Raw genomic sequence first — 16,953 nt, 5'->3', positions numbered from 1 at the left:
CTGTAGTATAGGATTTTTGGCTTAACGCCTCCTTTCCTCACTCTGGGCCAGGCTATGAGAATCTGAGCTTCCTTGTGAGAAAGAGAAGAATTGAGAAAATGCCAAAAGAAGAATGTGAATGTAAAAGATGCAGCCACCCCCTCAGTCCATAAGTACCCTTGTGAGAAAGTTATAGCTCTGACAGGAATAGGCTACCCTAAATCCCTTGGTGTGGCAGCTGAACCTTGATCATATCTTTTCTGGTCATGTATATAAATCTTTGGTAGCTGTGTCCTTGTACTAGGTATGTGTCTTCCTACCTTCTGCCATACTTTGCCATCAAACTCTAGTTATCCTAAACTTGCCTACCAGAAGCTCCAACCCTGCTTCTGGTTACCCATGCAGTATAATTAGGCACAGTCATATTGAAAGCTGAATGTGTGGGAGTAGTCTCGAATAATGTCATGTGGCTTTTGGGATAGAGCTGTTGCTAATGGAGAGATGGCATTATTCACTGTCATACCAAACTGTGTAAAAACCTCCCTCTGTTTAAGTAAAGCTCTGGTAGGTTTTCAATTTCTAAATGACAAATCTCAGCTCCTGATTTCTAGGGTTACAGGAAAGGTTTACTGCTGAGCAGGGAATAAGGTCCTCACCACCTTTACATGGTGCACACAGGGGAGCAAGGAGACACCCAGAGAGTGACAGGAAAGTGTAGTAAATGCTTTGGGTTAGAAAACTGGAAGAACACTGCTGGTATTGTCGTAAAAGCAAACCCAAATTCAAAGCCACTGAACATACAAGTGAGGCTGTTTGACTTTCACTCTAATTTGAGAAAGTGAGCTTCTTCTGTTATTATAAATCCAATAATTAATTTAGTGTTCTTTACCATTATTTTGCTGGCTTGCCAAAGAAAGTCAGATGCCTCATTCAATTTTTTTTTCTTGCCTAAGCTCACTCTTTCAAAAGACAAAAAGGAACCAGTTTAGATGAACAAGTGAAAATGTACAGAGGTGTGATATAATTAGAAGCAAGAAAATGGCAGGAGACATTTATTTCTAGTGGGCATTTGATAAATGGCTGCAGACTTATCACCTAACAGAATGATGAAATGAAGTCATTTCTTCTCATATCTGTTTACTCACGAGTGGATCTATTTTTCTCCACTCTAACGCCCAACAGAAATATAAAACCCATAAAGCCCTACTTTCCTGTTCTCTCACACACTCTGCTATCTTCCTACTCTCATATGCCTGGCAAGGCAAACAGCAATTGGTCCTTCTTACACCTGTGAACAGAGGGCAGGTGAGCAACCACAACCACAGGGAGGAACCAGCGTAACAAAGCCAAGCAGCCAGTTGATAAGAACTAGAAGAATCCTGCCGTTCATCTTGGCAATGCAGGCTGCCTTGTTTTCACTTGGATTAATTATATATGAACTGAAACAGCCACTTTGAGACAACTGCTCATGTTGATTCATTGTTTCCTTTCAAGGTCTTTCTGCTACAGTTTTGGTAAAACATTACAGAAAGGATTCTAAGAGGATAAAAAGGAAATATTCAGATGCTCATTCTTATGAATGAAGCAGCGTGAGGTGCACAGGACCCCCCATACATTAAATGAGCAACCCACGAACAGGGAGACTTCTCCTGTATCAGCTTTCCACATAGGACACCATTTCTTAGGTCCTTAAGGTTCCGGGGAGACCTCACTGTGGCCTTCCAATACTTCAAGGGAGCATACAATCAGGAGGGGGAACAGCTGTTTATGAGGGTGGATAGTGATAGGACAAGGGGCAATGGTTTTAAACTGAGACAGGGGAGGTTTAGGTTAGTCATTAGGAGGAAGTTTTTCACACAGAGGTGGTGATGCACTGGAACAGGTTGCCCAAGGAGGCTGTGGATGCCCCATCCCTGGAGGCATCCAAGGCCAGGCTGGATGTGGCTCTGGGCAGCCTGGTCTGCTGGTTGGTGACCCTGCACATAGCAGGGGGTTGAAACCAGATGGTCATTGTGGTCCTTTTCAACCCAGGCCATTCTGTGATTCTATGATCTGTCTATGTGCTTGACTCTTTTAGAGACTCTTAGATAACTTGGTAGAGATTCAGATTTACAGTCTGACAATGACTTCTGCAGGGAGTAAAACAGTACTGCTGATAAGCCATAATGTATCAGCTTGAATTCTAAGATTCAGGCTGGGTTTCTTCTGGCTTGAGCATGAACACTTTTTACTTTATTATACAGCATCTGTCAGTGCTTGTGTCTATACAACTGAGGCTAGATTTGAACTCTATAATTGGAATTTCCATTTACATTAAGTTGGTAAGAATGAATTGATGTACAAATGAGGACTCCATGCACTCTATAGGAAGAAACCTAGTAAAAATGTAATTTTAAATATAAAAACAGCAAGACAGTGCTAAATACGCATAGTCTGGATTTGGGGGAAATAGGTTTTTTTAAAAAAGTAAGCTATTGAGATAAATTTAATACTAAAATACTAAGATATGTGTATTCACATATTCAATGATTAAGAGCCTAAAATCAAGAATTTTTCATAGTGTAGTGATAAATTCCACTATTCTCAAAGGAATTTGAGGGTCACAGAAATTAAGTTAGAGACCTGAAATCATCGAAATTAAGACTGACTATTTAAACTACCATGAGCATCTTAACAGCACAAATTATCTGAATTTGTGTCACAGACATGAAGCATAACATATATAAATACAAAGGATTATAAATTGGAATCACATAGAACCCTAGAATGGTTGAGGTTGGAAGGAACTTCAAGATCATCCAGTCCAGCCTCTGCTCAAGTAGGGCCACCTCCAGCCAGCTGTCCAGGACCATGTTCACACAGCTTTTGACTGTCTTCAAGGATGGAGACTTAACAACCATCCTGAGCAGCTTGTTCTACTGTTTGACCATGATTACAGTAAAAATGAGTTTTCTTGTGTTCTGACAGAATTCCACCTTTTCAAATTAGTGCTCGTTGTCTCGTCTTGTCTCTGGGCACCACCGAGAAGAGCCCTGCTCCTTCGTTTTCATTTCCCCTCATCATGTATTTACACAGATGGAATAAGCCCCCTGAGCCTTCTCCCCTCTAGGTTTTCCCAGCTTTCTCACTTCCATCTTTCTCAGTCTTTCACCATATGAAAGATGCTCTAGCCTTTAAATCATATTTGTGGTCCTGCACCTGAACTCATTCCACTAAGATCAGGAGCTTGGAACAGCTGTTCCAAATGTAAGAAAAACTGAAGAATTCAGAATGAAATATTTTTTGGAATGACACAGTATCACCTAGATGAAACAAAAGAGGAGAAAATTACTATCATGGACTTAAAGCAATTCTTGTGTGAAGCCAGTGAGAAAAGATAATAGGACACTATCCGCTGTAAAACAGTCAGTAAGAAGTTCAGCCTTACTAAAATGATCACTGTTTCTGTCATTCCTAAATTTACAATAAAGACATAATTTGATAATATGGGCAGTATTTTATATGTTTTCCCAATGCAAAGTTTTATTCAGTTTTCTTTTCACATTCCACAGGGAATAGAATAGGATGTCTTCAGAAATGTGCTAGACAGGTCTCAAGGGACTTCATTACTGAGAAACAGTAACATACCTTTACTGATCATTACTAAAAAAAATAAGGCCCTAAGATAGATAGAAATGACTTTGTTTCAGAATGCAATTTATAAGTCACCTCTGGAAAAGGTGGGAATAGGAATGTGACAGAAATATCTGTGGCTTGGAAATTAAATGGAAACACTGACTGTACCCACAAGGTGGTGAGAAATACACAACTGAAGACGACTGTGAAATTCATTTTGAGACAGCGGGTTTTATGATGTTCCTCCAGCTTTTCAAAGCAAGTACTGTTTAATTCTAGAACTTCCAGTTCAGAGGGGAAAACTCTAAATGTGACCCTATTTAGAGCTCCAAATCATAATGAAAAGGAAAAAAAAATTCCTCATGACTTTGACTGAAAGAAACTTTGTAATTTTGAAGGTGTGATTCATGATTAGCAGAGGCAAGGCTAGTGACTGCTTTAATACAATGAATTAGCTATTTGCAAGCTGGTACACTAAATCACAGGCATACCAATTATGAATGTAATATGAATACTAACAAACAGTTGCAGTGATAATTCACTCAGGCACAGTACCCTCACAGGATGCTATTACACAGCTTAAGAATAGCTCTGAGCTAGCAGCTGTGCAGAGCAGCACACAATTTCCCTCCCGGATCATTGTGGAGGCACAGTTTGGCCATTGGAGCACTGCCCCTCTGAGAGGTGTGCACATTTGCCACCACCGCTGGCAACTCTGATGATTCACTGCCCATCCTGCGTGCCCACACAGCAACGGGGCAGCAGTCTGAGTGGTGCAGATGTTCCCTAAGCAGAGATTGCAACAGCGAATTGATGCCTTGTAGTGAAATCTGACAGTGCATGTACCTGGGCTAAAAACCATGCACAGCATAACAACCAGAGCTGTGTGCCCTGGGAGAACTGGCCCTCCGGCTCCAATCAGAGAAAGAAAGAAGCAAACAGAGAAAACATCACGCTGGGATGCCCTGGAGCATCTCGAAAGGCAGCAGACAGGCAGGTCAGGACAATGGAATTGTGCCACACTTTGCTGTGGGATGCTGCCTTAGGTGGGCTGAAAGGGGTGACTACACAGGAACTGCAGTGGGGCTGCTGTACGCCCAGTTGCTCTGAGGCACCAGGTTATCTTCCCAAAGTGGCTGCTCTCATCTGGAGCAAGTGATGTCTTCCTTCTTTTGCCTACTGCCTTCCAACCCGTTTCTTCCTCTCACTGCCCTCAGTACTTACAATATCTTCCTTTATTTTTGAATTTATTGGCAGCTGTCTCAGTCTAGAACTAGCACCACAAGTAATGGTGACTACACAACTGTCTTTCATATAGAAGGGGTCAAAAGAAGGCCCTGATGCCTTCTTTTATTTTTCTCCTGGCTGGTATAAAAACCTATTGCAAGAGGACTACAGCAACAGAGCAGCAACATGCGCTGGGATGACAATTAAACATTTAAAATATCCTGGGACCTCCCTGACCCTACGCAGGTATTTGTATGCCAGGCATATGGTAATTCCAAATTGGCCAACTACTCTGAGTGCTGTAGTAACACTTAATGAACTCTGAATTTGCAGTCGTGGTATTAGGCAGGTGTATTAACTGCTTCATTAGATAAAACAGCACAGTCATGAGGACGATGCTAGAGATTTAATTTATTTTTTGCTAAGCAAATAAAAGTATTCTCCAAAGTGTAACTGACACCATTACTCACACTGCACAGTACCTTACTCTGTAAGCAATCTCTGTTGCAGTGGTCTGCTCATTTTGCAAGCTGACACTTAATATCAGCAAACATAATGCAGTCAGCTCTCCAGGAACATCACCAAGGTTTCCTTTGAGAAAAACGGAGTGAATTTTAGAGAAGATTCAGTTTGATCTTGTTTTGAAGGGTGCTTTCAAAAACATGGTGGTTTTGGCCAAATCTAACTTCACCGAGTGAAACCATGACTTCATCACAATGAATGACAGTTCTTCCCACTGCCATCAGTGGTACCAAGGACCCCTCCCATCATAAGTAGCACATCTACTGATCTACTATTGAGAACATCACCATTTATGAACCCGTACGATCTGAGATCAACCATCAAAAATTGGAACTACCTGCAGAACTAAATATACACCCTTTTTTTCTGAAGCCAATCCCTTAATGAAGACATTTACATCTCTCAGAAGTACTGCTACACTAATAACACTGTGTGCATGTATAATCAGTAGGCAGGCGGAGGCAGTAGGTTGAAATATTATTATTCAGTCACTTTAACACTGCTCAGAGATCAGTCACCAGAACTTATTCCCTATGCTGATGCTGCAGTCATGTAAATTTCAGAAGTGGGAAAACTCCCAAGTCTCTGACATCAGAAAAAAGATCCTCCCATTTCCATCCTCTGCTGATAGCCTGAAGACTCAAACTTAGCTGGGTTTTCCTGAGTTCTGAGAGTCGACCCTTTAGAAAGCGTATTGCTATTCTATATACCATCCCGTGCTGCAGTATGATTGAAAACATCAGGCATGTGAGGCTACTCGTAACTCTGAAAAGCAGTGTTTGCTCCAGGGCTCTTCAGGTCAGTAGTGCAGAATACATGATATCTGCAGTCCCAAAAATGAATGCTGGTGTGCAGAGAGAGCAGTACACCTTCCATTTTTGTGCCCAACACTAAGATGGAGGTTGACCTTCAGTAAGAGACTTTAGCCTTTTCAGCCTGTGAATATAGGCTGCTATGGGGGGTGTCACAGAGTAGCCTCGAAGGGGGTTGCTGCAGGCTCTCTCTTCCTTCCCCGTCCCTGCACCTCTCACTTGTGTATCACCAAGGCTTTTTCATTTCCCTTCTTATGGAGTACAAAAGGAGCATTTTGTTAATGAGCACAGAACTGCTCGAGGCCACCGGTTCAAGCTGCCTCAGTGGTAAAAAGGGTAAAAAAGCCCTTTCCATCAGGAGCCTGTCCTTATCAGAGGAACTGCCATTTTGTGTTTTGTCTGTCACCGCACTAAAATGTCCCTTCTTTGGGAACCTTTTCCTCCTGCCCACAGAGACCTGGGCCCAAAGGCACTCAGCTATTTGTCTTCCCTGTACACAAGTGCACATTTCTTTATCTACAGCCATCAGCTGACCTATTTTAGTCATCTGCTTTAGGAGGAGATTAACCTGAGCTTAAAAATATCTGCTCCTCTCCCCCTGACCATAAGAGGGTGAGAGTGGTTAGCTCAGCTGTAAATACAAACTTAGAAGAGAAGTATCCCATCTCTGCTGACAGATTTAATACTGGATGCCTTCAGCAAAGCAGCTAGCTGGTAGTACAGGCCGGACGTGAGCGGACTTTCAGTGGACATGGTGTGGGAACGGGCAAAAAGAGCCAACCCTTCAGGCATTCCCTTTTTAATTTCTTCACCAAGTGCAGCACAAACAACTTCTTTTGAAGAAACTTGCTGAGCTTAAACTGCAGCTTGCACTACACTGCAGTCTGGGCTAACCTAGCTTTCGGTACAGGGGATGAGGCTGAAATGGACTCGGCAATTTGGAGGGAGGACTGATGGTTGATGAGAGACCAAGATGTCAGAAAAGAGCTGCCAGAAACCAAATTTTCAGCAGTGTCTTGCAGCTTTTTCTCTTTCTTTCCCCAAAACCATATGCAAGTCATTTTGTCATCAGTGTAGTGCACTAGCGCTGGGAGACTCTAATTGAACCCAGGGACCCATAACGACAGAGGCAATAAAAGCAGGTAATGAACCACTCTATCTTTGCTCAGAAGAGACTGTAATTGCTCTTTGCCTACACCATCCCCACCTGCAAAACGCAGGCAGTGGAGACCAACCTGCCTCACATCAGTACCGTGAGAATGACTTCGGAAGCATTTATGAAATATTTACAAGCCATGGAAATGGCCACCTTGGAAAGCAACAGCCATTAAAAACCTGCCTTGTAAAGCAGTAGTGTAGTATTTATCCATTTGTTCCATTTACAGATAATATCCCACTTGCCAGTGGCATAAACCCGTGATCCATAGTCAGCAACTGTAAGCCCTCAGTGTGCTTTCTGGGGCATTACGGGCCACGTAATATCTTAGCAGGTTTGCACCCAAGGATCATTTGTGAGCTACAGATGCCTTAAGCCAATGAAGCAGAGAGTATCTGCATGTTATTTTCCACTGCTGACAACTCAATTTGAATCACGGCTTTCCCGTAATCAGGCAGTTGCACAGCCTTTAAATATAGCCTGAAATCTCCAGAGTGGGAAGTACATGCTGATGTTCGTACCAACAGCAAAGCACCTGAATCTCCATGCTGCTCCGCCACAACAGTGTCTAGACCTCTTTCAGGCAAGATAAAAACGCTGCTGTGTATCTCCACACCAGCTGCTTCCCTGCCTGAACTTTTTATTTCTTGAGCTCAAAGCCAATGCCGGTAAAGCTTTTTCCTTCTAAAAAGGAGCCCCAGGGAAGCACACCTTACCAATACAAAAACCAGTTTTATTAACCATGATCCTAGTGGCCCTCTGGGCTGGAAGGGAGCCAAGTCCACGGATGCTGCAGCTCAGTATTTGTGGGAAGACCGCAGGTTTTTCAGAATATTGTTCTTTCTGACCTCTCTTTTCAACTCTATTATGAACCTAAGGGGAAAAGCTACCGGCTTCTGAACAGATGATCACAAAGAATAGGAAGTCACTGATCCAAAACCAGGCAGTATTTCACAGGAAAGCAATCGCACCCAGAGGATGGGATGGTAGCAAATGCTGAATTTTTAATGTATTTTTAAAATTCTCGCAGTGCAGGCCTTAGAATGTAAGACAAAGGCTCTGAAAAACAAATTAATGACGATGATTGCAATCGCTTAGGAGGAAACTAGCATAGTCTCTCCAGCATTTTCTGCAAAGTCCCAATCCTACAGGTGGAGGAAAGCTGACTGACCTGATAATTTTAGGGAGTTTTTAGAAAGGGCCTTTTTCACTTTTGTCACTCTAAAAGATATGACTTTGATGACTTAGAACCGCTAAGATGATCAGAGGGCTGGAGCACCTCTCCTATGAAGAAAGGTTGAGGGAACTGGGCTTGTTTAGCTTGGAGAAGAGAAGGCTCCAGGGAGATCTCATTGTAGCCTTCCAATACTTCAAGGGAGTATATAATCAGGAGGGGGAACGGCTATTTATGAGGGTGGACAGTGATAGGACAAGGGGCAATGGTTTTAAACTGAGACAGGTGAGATTTAGGTTAGTCATTAGGAGGAAGTTTTTCACACAGAGAGTGGTGATGCACTGAACAGGTTGCCCAAGGAGGCTGTGGATGCCCCATCCCTGGAGGCATTCAAGGCCAGGCTGGATATGGCTCTGGGCAACCTGGTCTGCTGGTTGGTGACCCTGCACATAGCAGGGGGTTGAAACTAGATGATCATTGTGGTACTTTTCAACCCAGGACAAGTAAGTAGTAAGTAGTAAGAAGTAAGTAAGAAGTTAGAGACCTCTTTATTGGTTAAGTTGTGCTTCATGATGGTGTCCCATAATAATAACTGCCACAGAAACATGAATCTCACAGCCCAGGCCCAGCTTTTCACAGATTTCTCTTGAGAAAAGCTTCTTAGATTTCTGAAATACACAAATATTACAGTGTTTCCTTTTAAGCACCATGCTCCCTCAGTCTCCTGCCCTTCGGGAGCTTCAGGCTGCACTGCTTCACACAGTTTGGGACAGAACACAAGGGTGAAGCTGCTGGCAGCACGGACTGCTCAAAATGTCAACTGAGGATGTGACTGTGTTGCTACAGATGCACATTTAAATTGAGTACAGGCTGTGCTGCGGCACCTGTGAGGATACAGAAGTAATTGCTGGTATAACCTACCCCCTCAACGTAGGAGAAATACAAAGCTCAAATAAGATACTTGCAGAAATAGTGAAGTTACCTTCATACAGAAGAGCTTTTAGTTTCGAATTTTGATTTTTAACTCCCTTGAAAGAATGGGAATAAAATGCTATCCCATACCTAGAGAGAACAGCTCACCACGAACATATGCAACACCTAACTAATCTCCAGGAACTAGTTCTTCGGAACAATGTGCAACAGATGTATCTAATTCTGAGCTAGCTATGCAGAGAAAAATGGATTTCTAAGTCTCTTATCTATATCTGAGATAGTATTGCAGAGAAATAGGAAATTCTAAAATCTGATTCATCTCACCCTTAGGGAGTCATCAAAAATAGTTCTAATGAGCTGCGCTACCAAAGTACTTACTTCCTTTCAGTGGCCATAAAAGGAGTCTAGACAACTAACTGCCATGTCACTGTCTAACTAAAATCGTATCAGACCCGCCCCACCCATTTTACAAGGCTCTGCTATCAATGCACAGCTTTCAATACAAGACCAACTACTCTGCTCATTCTGGAGCAGTGCATTTCTATGCCTGCAACAGATAAGAGCCACAGCAGATTTGGGGAAGCCTGGCAGCTCTTGTGGTATCCTATGATTTTGTGAGTATGCTTCAGCCATGAGTTTACGTATCAAAACCTTCTGATTTTTTGAAACAGCCCCCACAAGAGTCACGTGTCCACAGTTTCAAGGAATCTAGAAGCAAATAATAGAAATTTCTATTAGGTGGTCTCCAAGTTCTCCATCAATTCTACGGGATGTATGAAAAATCAGTTTAGGCTTGACTATTGCGATTTATTAGCTAAACAAGCAAAATTAAATCTCTTTACCTGAGATTTTACTGAGCAAGCCGCATTTAATTATTCACATATTTTGTGAAGCTGAAAACAATGCTATCATGTTTTACTAAAATGGAATCTGAGTCTGTTTCCTGCAATCTGTTTTGGAGTTGTCCCTCCACATATGCAGTTCTCCTGCCGTCTCACAGATTCAGTCTGGGGAAGCATAAAATCAAGAAACACCCTGCAGGTGCTTTCACCTCAGAGCTATTATGAGCATCATGGAGAAACTTCAACACTGGTGGAAGTTCCTTAAAAAACTTTTTTGGAGAAATTTCTCTGTGTCTGTAGGTACATGGACTGTCTGTGAACAGAAAGAATCTTACTAGCTCTAGTTCACTGCTACAATAAAAACCTGGGGTAATGGTGAAGCTTCTGTCTGTTCACTACTCCAAGTTCAGCCACCTCAGAGAAAAACAGTCTGAGTGTTTTCTGCCACAGAAATAGCCTGTGCCCCTTCCCCTACCAAAAGCTGCAGAAGTCAACATGACTCAGTTTGAGCTGTTAGAAGAGAAGATGTACATAAACCGCGTTAATGTCTTTCTTCAGAAGCCATAAATTTTACTTAGCACTGTTTTCTCACAGTCTGCAAACTCTCAGTGCAATCTACAGTGATCAATCTTCTCCATCTGCATAGCCAAATGAAATTCATCAGGAATAAAAGCCAGGCCTGTTTTTCCACAGCACTACTTGCGAGCCAGGGGGAATCTCATTATTTTCAGAATATTCATTAGAATTTCCACTTACTCTAAAAAGAGTATGATTTCTACTTTTTTTTCCCCACTAAGTGGCTAGTGGACAGTAGATTCATGCAAATATCCATTCCTCAGTACAAGATCTATGTGTTCCGACAGGGTGCCTTCAATATACCGTTGCCATAAATAGATTATCCTTTCCAATATCTGACATTGTCAAATCACCAGTTCACTAATAGCAAATAACTAATTCATCTTCAGGGGAACCCTGAAAGCTAGGTAAAACTGATATAATTAACACATGAGTAAAATGAGATTTAGGAGTTAAGTCAGTTGCCTGGGCGGAGGCCTTCATGGTCTAGTGGATTAGACATCTGTCCCTCCAACCAAAGAAGTTGAGTCTAATCCTTTTTCTGACATTGATTTGCTGTGTGGCCTTACGAAAAGTCAATTAACTTCTCTGCCTCAGCTGCCCTGGAGATAATGATGCTTACCTCCCCAGTGACACATGGGCATTCAGAGACCACACTCAACCATACCTTTAATGTACTCTTAAGGCCTCTCAGTGGAAGAGGTGAAACATTAAAGCTTCCTAGCTTTAATGCCCTTTCTGTCTTATCTAATTCCTCCTTCCCACACCAAAAATAGCTTGGGGGTAAGGAGGAACTTCTCCAGTCTAAGATGCAGCTTGTGAAAACATGGCAGTTGCCAGGAAGTGCCACTAGATCCTGTTTGGCCTGCAAATTTACTCAGAGTGCAGGTCAGTGCTAAAATTACCATGGGAAGTTTATTTTGAAGAAACTAACACCCATGCCAAGCTGCTGTGACGCAGAGAACAGACTGCCACGGCCATCCCATCAGCACCCTGACTGAGGGACAGAGGGGCTTCCTTGAAAAGCTCTGGCCCTCACACATCGTGCCCAGCTCACCAGCTCTAAATGAGATCCCTACAGGGTGGCTTTACAGGTAGCCCTAGCTCCAGCAGGGGCACAAGCCTGGAGGAATAGCAATCATGTACCACACTGCAGGCTTGGGCTGGCCACCTTCAAGCACTGGGGAACTCTACAGAAAGCAGAAGACATCTAAAATTTTCTCCATTCAGTTCATTAGTAGTTGTCCTTAACTTCTGGCCTCTGGCAAGCGTATCATTTCACGACATTTCACAGGGAATAGAATCATAGAATGATCTAGGTTGGAAAGACCTTCAAGATCATCAAGTTGAAACAGCACGTAGAGATATTACTTCTGTAGTTGGTATGTGAACTGCCCAGCAGCCATCTAGGTTGGGAGTATGTGCGCATACATACCATTATATCTCCTTTTCTGTATTTGACCTTGCTTTAAGTTATTTCTGCAAAATATTCTCATCACATATAATGCTGCTTCAGACCATAAAATCTCCTATATTTTAATATAGCAAACCCCAGTGAAATGGGATATAAGAAATCAACATTTACCTTTATTTCTGTGAGGAAGATTATCACTCCTACTCTTTAATATTGAAGGAAATGTCGGGACTTTTTTCTTTTTGCTTGAAGAATTATAGCAACCTGTTCCCACCTGTGCTGATGCACTGACACTCCCCTAAACCCCTTTCCCTGTGTAGCCATCCTATGTTGGCCACTTTATTCTGCTGCCCTGAACTCCCACCCACTGACCAGTGAGCACGCCTCTCCACTTCACCCTACTGGCTAGCCATTTGATGCTAGCCACTGAAGCTTTTCAAAATCCTTCTTGGAAAGAAAACCATTGAAAATCAATCCTTTGGGGAAAAATAAGGAGAAAAGCTGAAGAAGGGCCTGTGCTCGTGTATAATACATCCCTGCATTTTTATCTTGTAGATGACTTAATGCAAACCTGCAATGATGGAAATAGGAAATTAGTACTGTACTCTCCTCAAATACAGCTGGGCTAATTCAATAAACTCTGACTTCTTGGCTGATACTTGTGCAAACATCTGCATATTACATTACAATAAAGTCTTGAGCTGTCAGATCAATAACAGATATTCCCAAGGCTGAAAGACTATTGATAGCCTGTTTCTATGTATTTACTTACTGCAGAGACTGTCAGTGTGGACCAGCAAAGGCTCCATGTCCAGACACTGCAAAAGACCTTAAAGATAACTTCCAGTAGCTTATAAAATAAACTTGGATTGTATACTGAGTGCAGAACATAGCACAAACTGAAATCAGTCAACCTTCATGTGTCTAATAAAAAAAATTTTAATCTTTCCAATGAGATAATATTGCTAGTACAATACATAACATGTAACAGCAGGAAGGAGATCTTCTTCTTCTTCTCTTTTTTTTTTTTTTTTCCCCAGTAGCTTTGGTTTAACCCTATACACAAATAATCACACTTTTCTGTGAGAATCTTTCCCATTTTCAAGTTTGGAATGCAATGCATGGTTTGCGTGTAATTTTTTTTTTTTTAAGTTGAATGCAAAGGAATATTATACCTCCAGATCTGTACTGGCCTTTCAATAACTTAACATTGCCAAGGTAAAAGACACACTGAACTGACAGTAACCTTGCAAAATACTGGTGGCTGTTTAGACAGCACTGAGTTTATCTGGATTGCAAGAAGGAGGGGAAAGCAGTTCATCCTAAGTTAGGTAATTTGGTAATCATTACTGTAAGCAGTGTTTTTACTTCTTAGTATGATCAAAAGAAGACAATGCATAGCCAGTATTAAACCAGTGCAGATACAGAAGATAAAGGCAAAGCTTAATCTTGGTAGGATTAGTGGCTCTAAATTGGTATGACTGAAAAAACACTGAAAAATGCTGCAGCTAGGTGGCTTCAGGGACAAGCAAAACGCCTTGCTGGGTAATTTTCAAAAGTCTTTAGAGACACTGATTGCACCTGGAACCTCTCATTTGATTACTGAAATAAAAAATGCCTATTCTAGTAGCCTCATCCGTACTTTAATTAAGAGCTTTGTATTTAAATATAACCATCTGATCCTCTGAGGTTATTTTTAAAGTAAGCTTCTGGCAAGGAACCAGCATGGTGGATTAGAGGCTTGGAACTGAAGAAAAATCATTGTTCCGCATACAATTTAGAATAATGTGTACATATACACAAATATAAGTGTACACTAAATCATGAAACAAGATACAGGATTGGATTTATTAAAACCAAATGGAGAGATATTTTCTCTTTCAGTGTTCTAGCTCTCTGTTAATATACACAATGCACATACTGCACTGCAGTCTGATTCATGTGAGTACCGTAACAGCACAATCTGATCTTTTCCAATGAATGCTCCATTTTTCTACAAAAGCAAAACTGCAGTCATCAACTTATCTGTCCACATCCAGTACTGGATGTATAGGCTGGCTTCTGCCCTCGGTATGGGTGCACACCACCCATATGCTCTCAGCTGACCAGGAAGGACACAGAATACATGTGGTATTAAAAGGAGAGGAGTAAGAGAAGTGCAAAGGACTTGTACAAAGTACCACTGAACACAAAAAGCCAGACGGGGAATTTTCTGGATCTCACTTGAGAAGATAACTTACAGCTTCCAAATTTTAATGGGCAGGCGTGTGCGTCCATGGGGAAATCTTCAAGTTGCATGGGACACTCAGCAGAGATGGTCAGTCTGTGGGGGAGTAAAAAGAAAACCCATCAGTTTCTGTCAACGCCTTCCTATTCAGGCCTGTCGCAGTAATACATGAGCACCAACACAAGCGAGCTTTTCCTGGCAGCTCCTGGCTCTCGCTGAAGCATAGCAGCCCCTGCCCGAGTGGGAGATAAAGCAGCTGGAGTGCTGTGCTTGTGTCTGGGGCCTTATCTACTGCTCAGCCACACCAATGGCTTTTACAATGGCAAGCAGTTTCAGCAACATCATTCTTTCTTATTTGTATGTGCAGGAAGGCCTGTGCTGGGGCTCCTGCTGCAATCCTTATTCTTATCTGCTTTCTGTGGATACTGCAACCAAACCTGGGATCTGACTTCTGATTAAAGGAGTGTCACAGATGCAAAGAAGCACTGATTTCTCCTATCTTAGCTACTGAGAAGGGTCTAACAGGCTCATTCATCCTTTTTTCCCCAAACTCCCTGCACACGAAAGGGGGAACAATGCTTGCCTTCTGCAAATAACTTTTGAACAAATGAAAAGTATGTGAATTTAGTAATGCTACATTTGCAGGACAGACTATGACAGCATCTCCAAATAGGTATTTTTTTAAATGAAAAAAAAACAGCCTGCCTCCATGCTCGCTGCCTTGTATTGCCACAACAAAATGAATATTCTGGGAACTCCACCCAGCTAAGCATATAGTACTACAGTTAGTTTCTGAACAAATGAGGCAGACCAATTTGGTCCTACGTATTGTGAATTACTATCAAGAAAAGAGGGCTGGGACACTGTGCCTGGCATATCATTTAGGGAAACAGTGCTGCCCTACTGTTGGGGAATTCCTGAGCCAGAAAAAGCCTTAGAAAAGGTAGACATCCTATGGAGGTTCTGTATGATTGGCAGATCAAGATGAATGCAAATAAAAGCCTGAGGCACATTTCTGAGCACCGTGATATATTAGTTTTTATTGATATAAAATACATCAACAGAGCCAAAGCTGACTTTACTAGCTGCATGCAGTACATAGCACAATGAAAATCTATTTTTAATTGGGCCATTTTGCTACCTGCATGTCTCAAATGGTTTGCTTGGGATGGTGAGGATGCAATTCTCATTTTATATGAAGAATACACATATGCCTTTCCCACTTTACTGTCTCAGAGGCAACTGAACAGAGACACACAAAGCACCAAAGGCTGCCCTGTGCTGGGGTAGTACAGGACACTGCAGGAGAGGAGGTCTGGTTCCTCTCTACTTCCCTTGAGGAACAAAATTCTGCAAGTAAAGCCTCAACACCCTGCCACCAGGATGCCAAAGCATCCTCTCTTACTGCAGCAGCCTTGTGTACCCAGACTGCCCACTTTTGATACTCCATGCTTCGTACTACCACATCAAAGTCAGTATTCTTGCTATGAGAACTCCTATCCAAAAGGATCATAAAGTGTAACAATCTGTCTGGGTACAGATGGCACAGCATTCAGCAATTCAATACAACACAATGATGCCTTACTGGGGCATTGAAGCTACATGGACAATAAACTGGGGGAAAGAGGTCCACTTGCTGCCAACATACAGAAATTCTGGAGCTCTATCAATATGTGGAAATGGCAAAATAAGGACACAGAAATGCAATAACAATGCGGGCTAGAAATGGCATTATGAGGATGATCTGGGAAGCAGGAAGGGAGGAAGGGAAAAAGGCAAACAGTAATCAGCAATATAAGATATAATGATAAGAAACCGTAAAAAGAAAAGAAAGAAGTCCAATTCAGAACAGAGATAATGTATCATTTTGTGAGAATAGACAGAAAATCTACAATACGGAAAATAAATGACTAAAGACTGAGATATCTGCCCTTAGGCAAAACTGCTCTTGGACTTTATTTTTGTAAAAGAAATTTCAAAATCACTAAAATATGGAGTTGTCTGCAGAGGAGACTGCCCTTGGGCACCAGAGCCAGCGAAGCCACAGCCACAGAGAGTGCTACATGGATGAATTTAACAATCTGGTGCTAGCAGCATCCTGTCCAGAACCTGCATCCTTTTCATAAAAATCACTCTAATGGGCACTTGAAAGCCAGCCTGCCATCCTTATAGTGCATTGTTATATCTCCTGTGCTAAGTACTGCAAATTTAATTTTCTTGAGTTAAGAAACTTTGCTCGAAGTGCCATCATAAAGCTGACGTTATACTGCAGTCCATTTCCTGTTTGTATACCAGTGGTTCAAATATTTTGTTTGAAAGGCTGCAGCTCTACAACACTTCAATACTCTACATGGGTCATCTGTAAATCTCAAGGAAGGAATCCTCATGTTCCTTCTCATATCCCAAAACAGCTGGGAAGCTAAGTGAAGGAAGATTCAATGCAGAATCACGAGTAAGACCTGGTTCACTTGAATGC

General features: G+C 42.0%; 1 protein-coding gene across 2 annotated transcripts in view; it reads right to left on the bottom strand.

Annotated features, from left to right (window-relative positions):
- GABRA5 (gamma-aminobutyric acid type A receptor subunit alpha5) overlaps nucleotides 1-16,953 on the bottom strand; it is a 51,416-nt gene that overhangs the window by 12,551 nt on the left and 21,912 nt on the right. For both annotated transcript variants that reach the window (XM_042867385.1, XM_042867386.1), the window contains exon 5: nucleotides 14,491-14,573. In XM_042867385.1, coding sequence (XP_042723319.1) covers nucleotides 14,491-14,573 — 83 coding nt within the window. The remainder of the gene's footprint in view (nucleotides 1-14,490; nucleotides 14,574-16,953) is intronic.

Source organism: Lagopus leucura, unplaced genomic scaffold, assembly GCF_019238085.1.
Source record: "Lagopus leucura isolate 7727_CA_CO unplaced genomic scaffold, USGS_WTPT01 Super-Scaffold_100001, whole genome shotgun sequence".
Classification (NCBI taxonomy): Eukaryota; Metazoa; Chordata; class Aves; order Galliformes; family Phasianidae; genus Lagopus; species Lagopus leucura.
The sequence above is the reverse complement of the archived record's forward strand: the minus strand, read 5'-3'. Positions and strand labels throughout refer to the sequence as shown.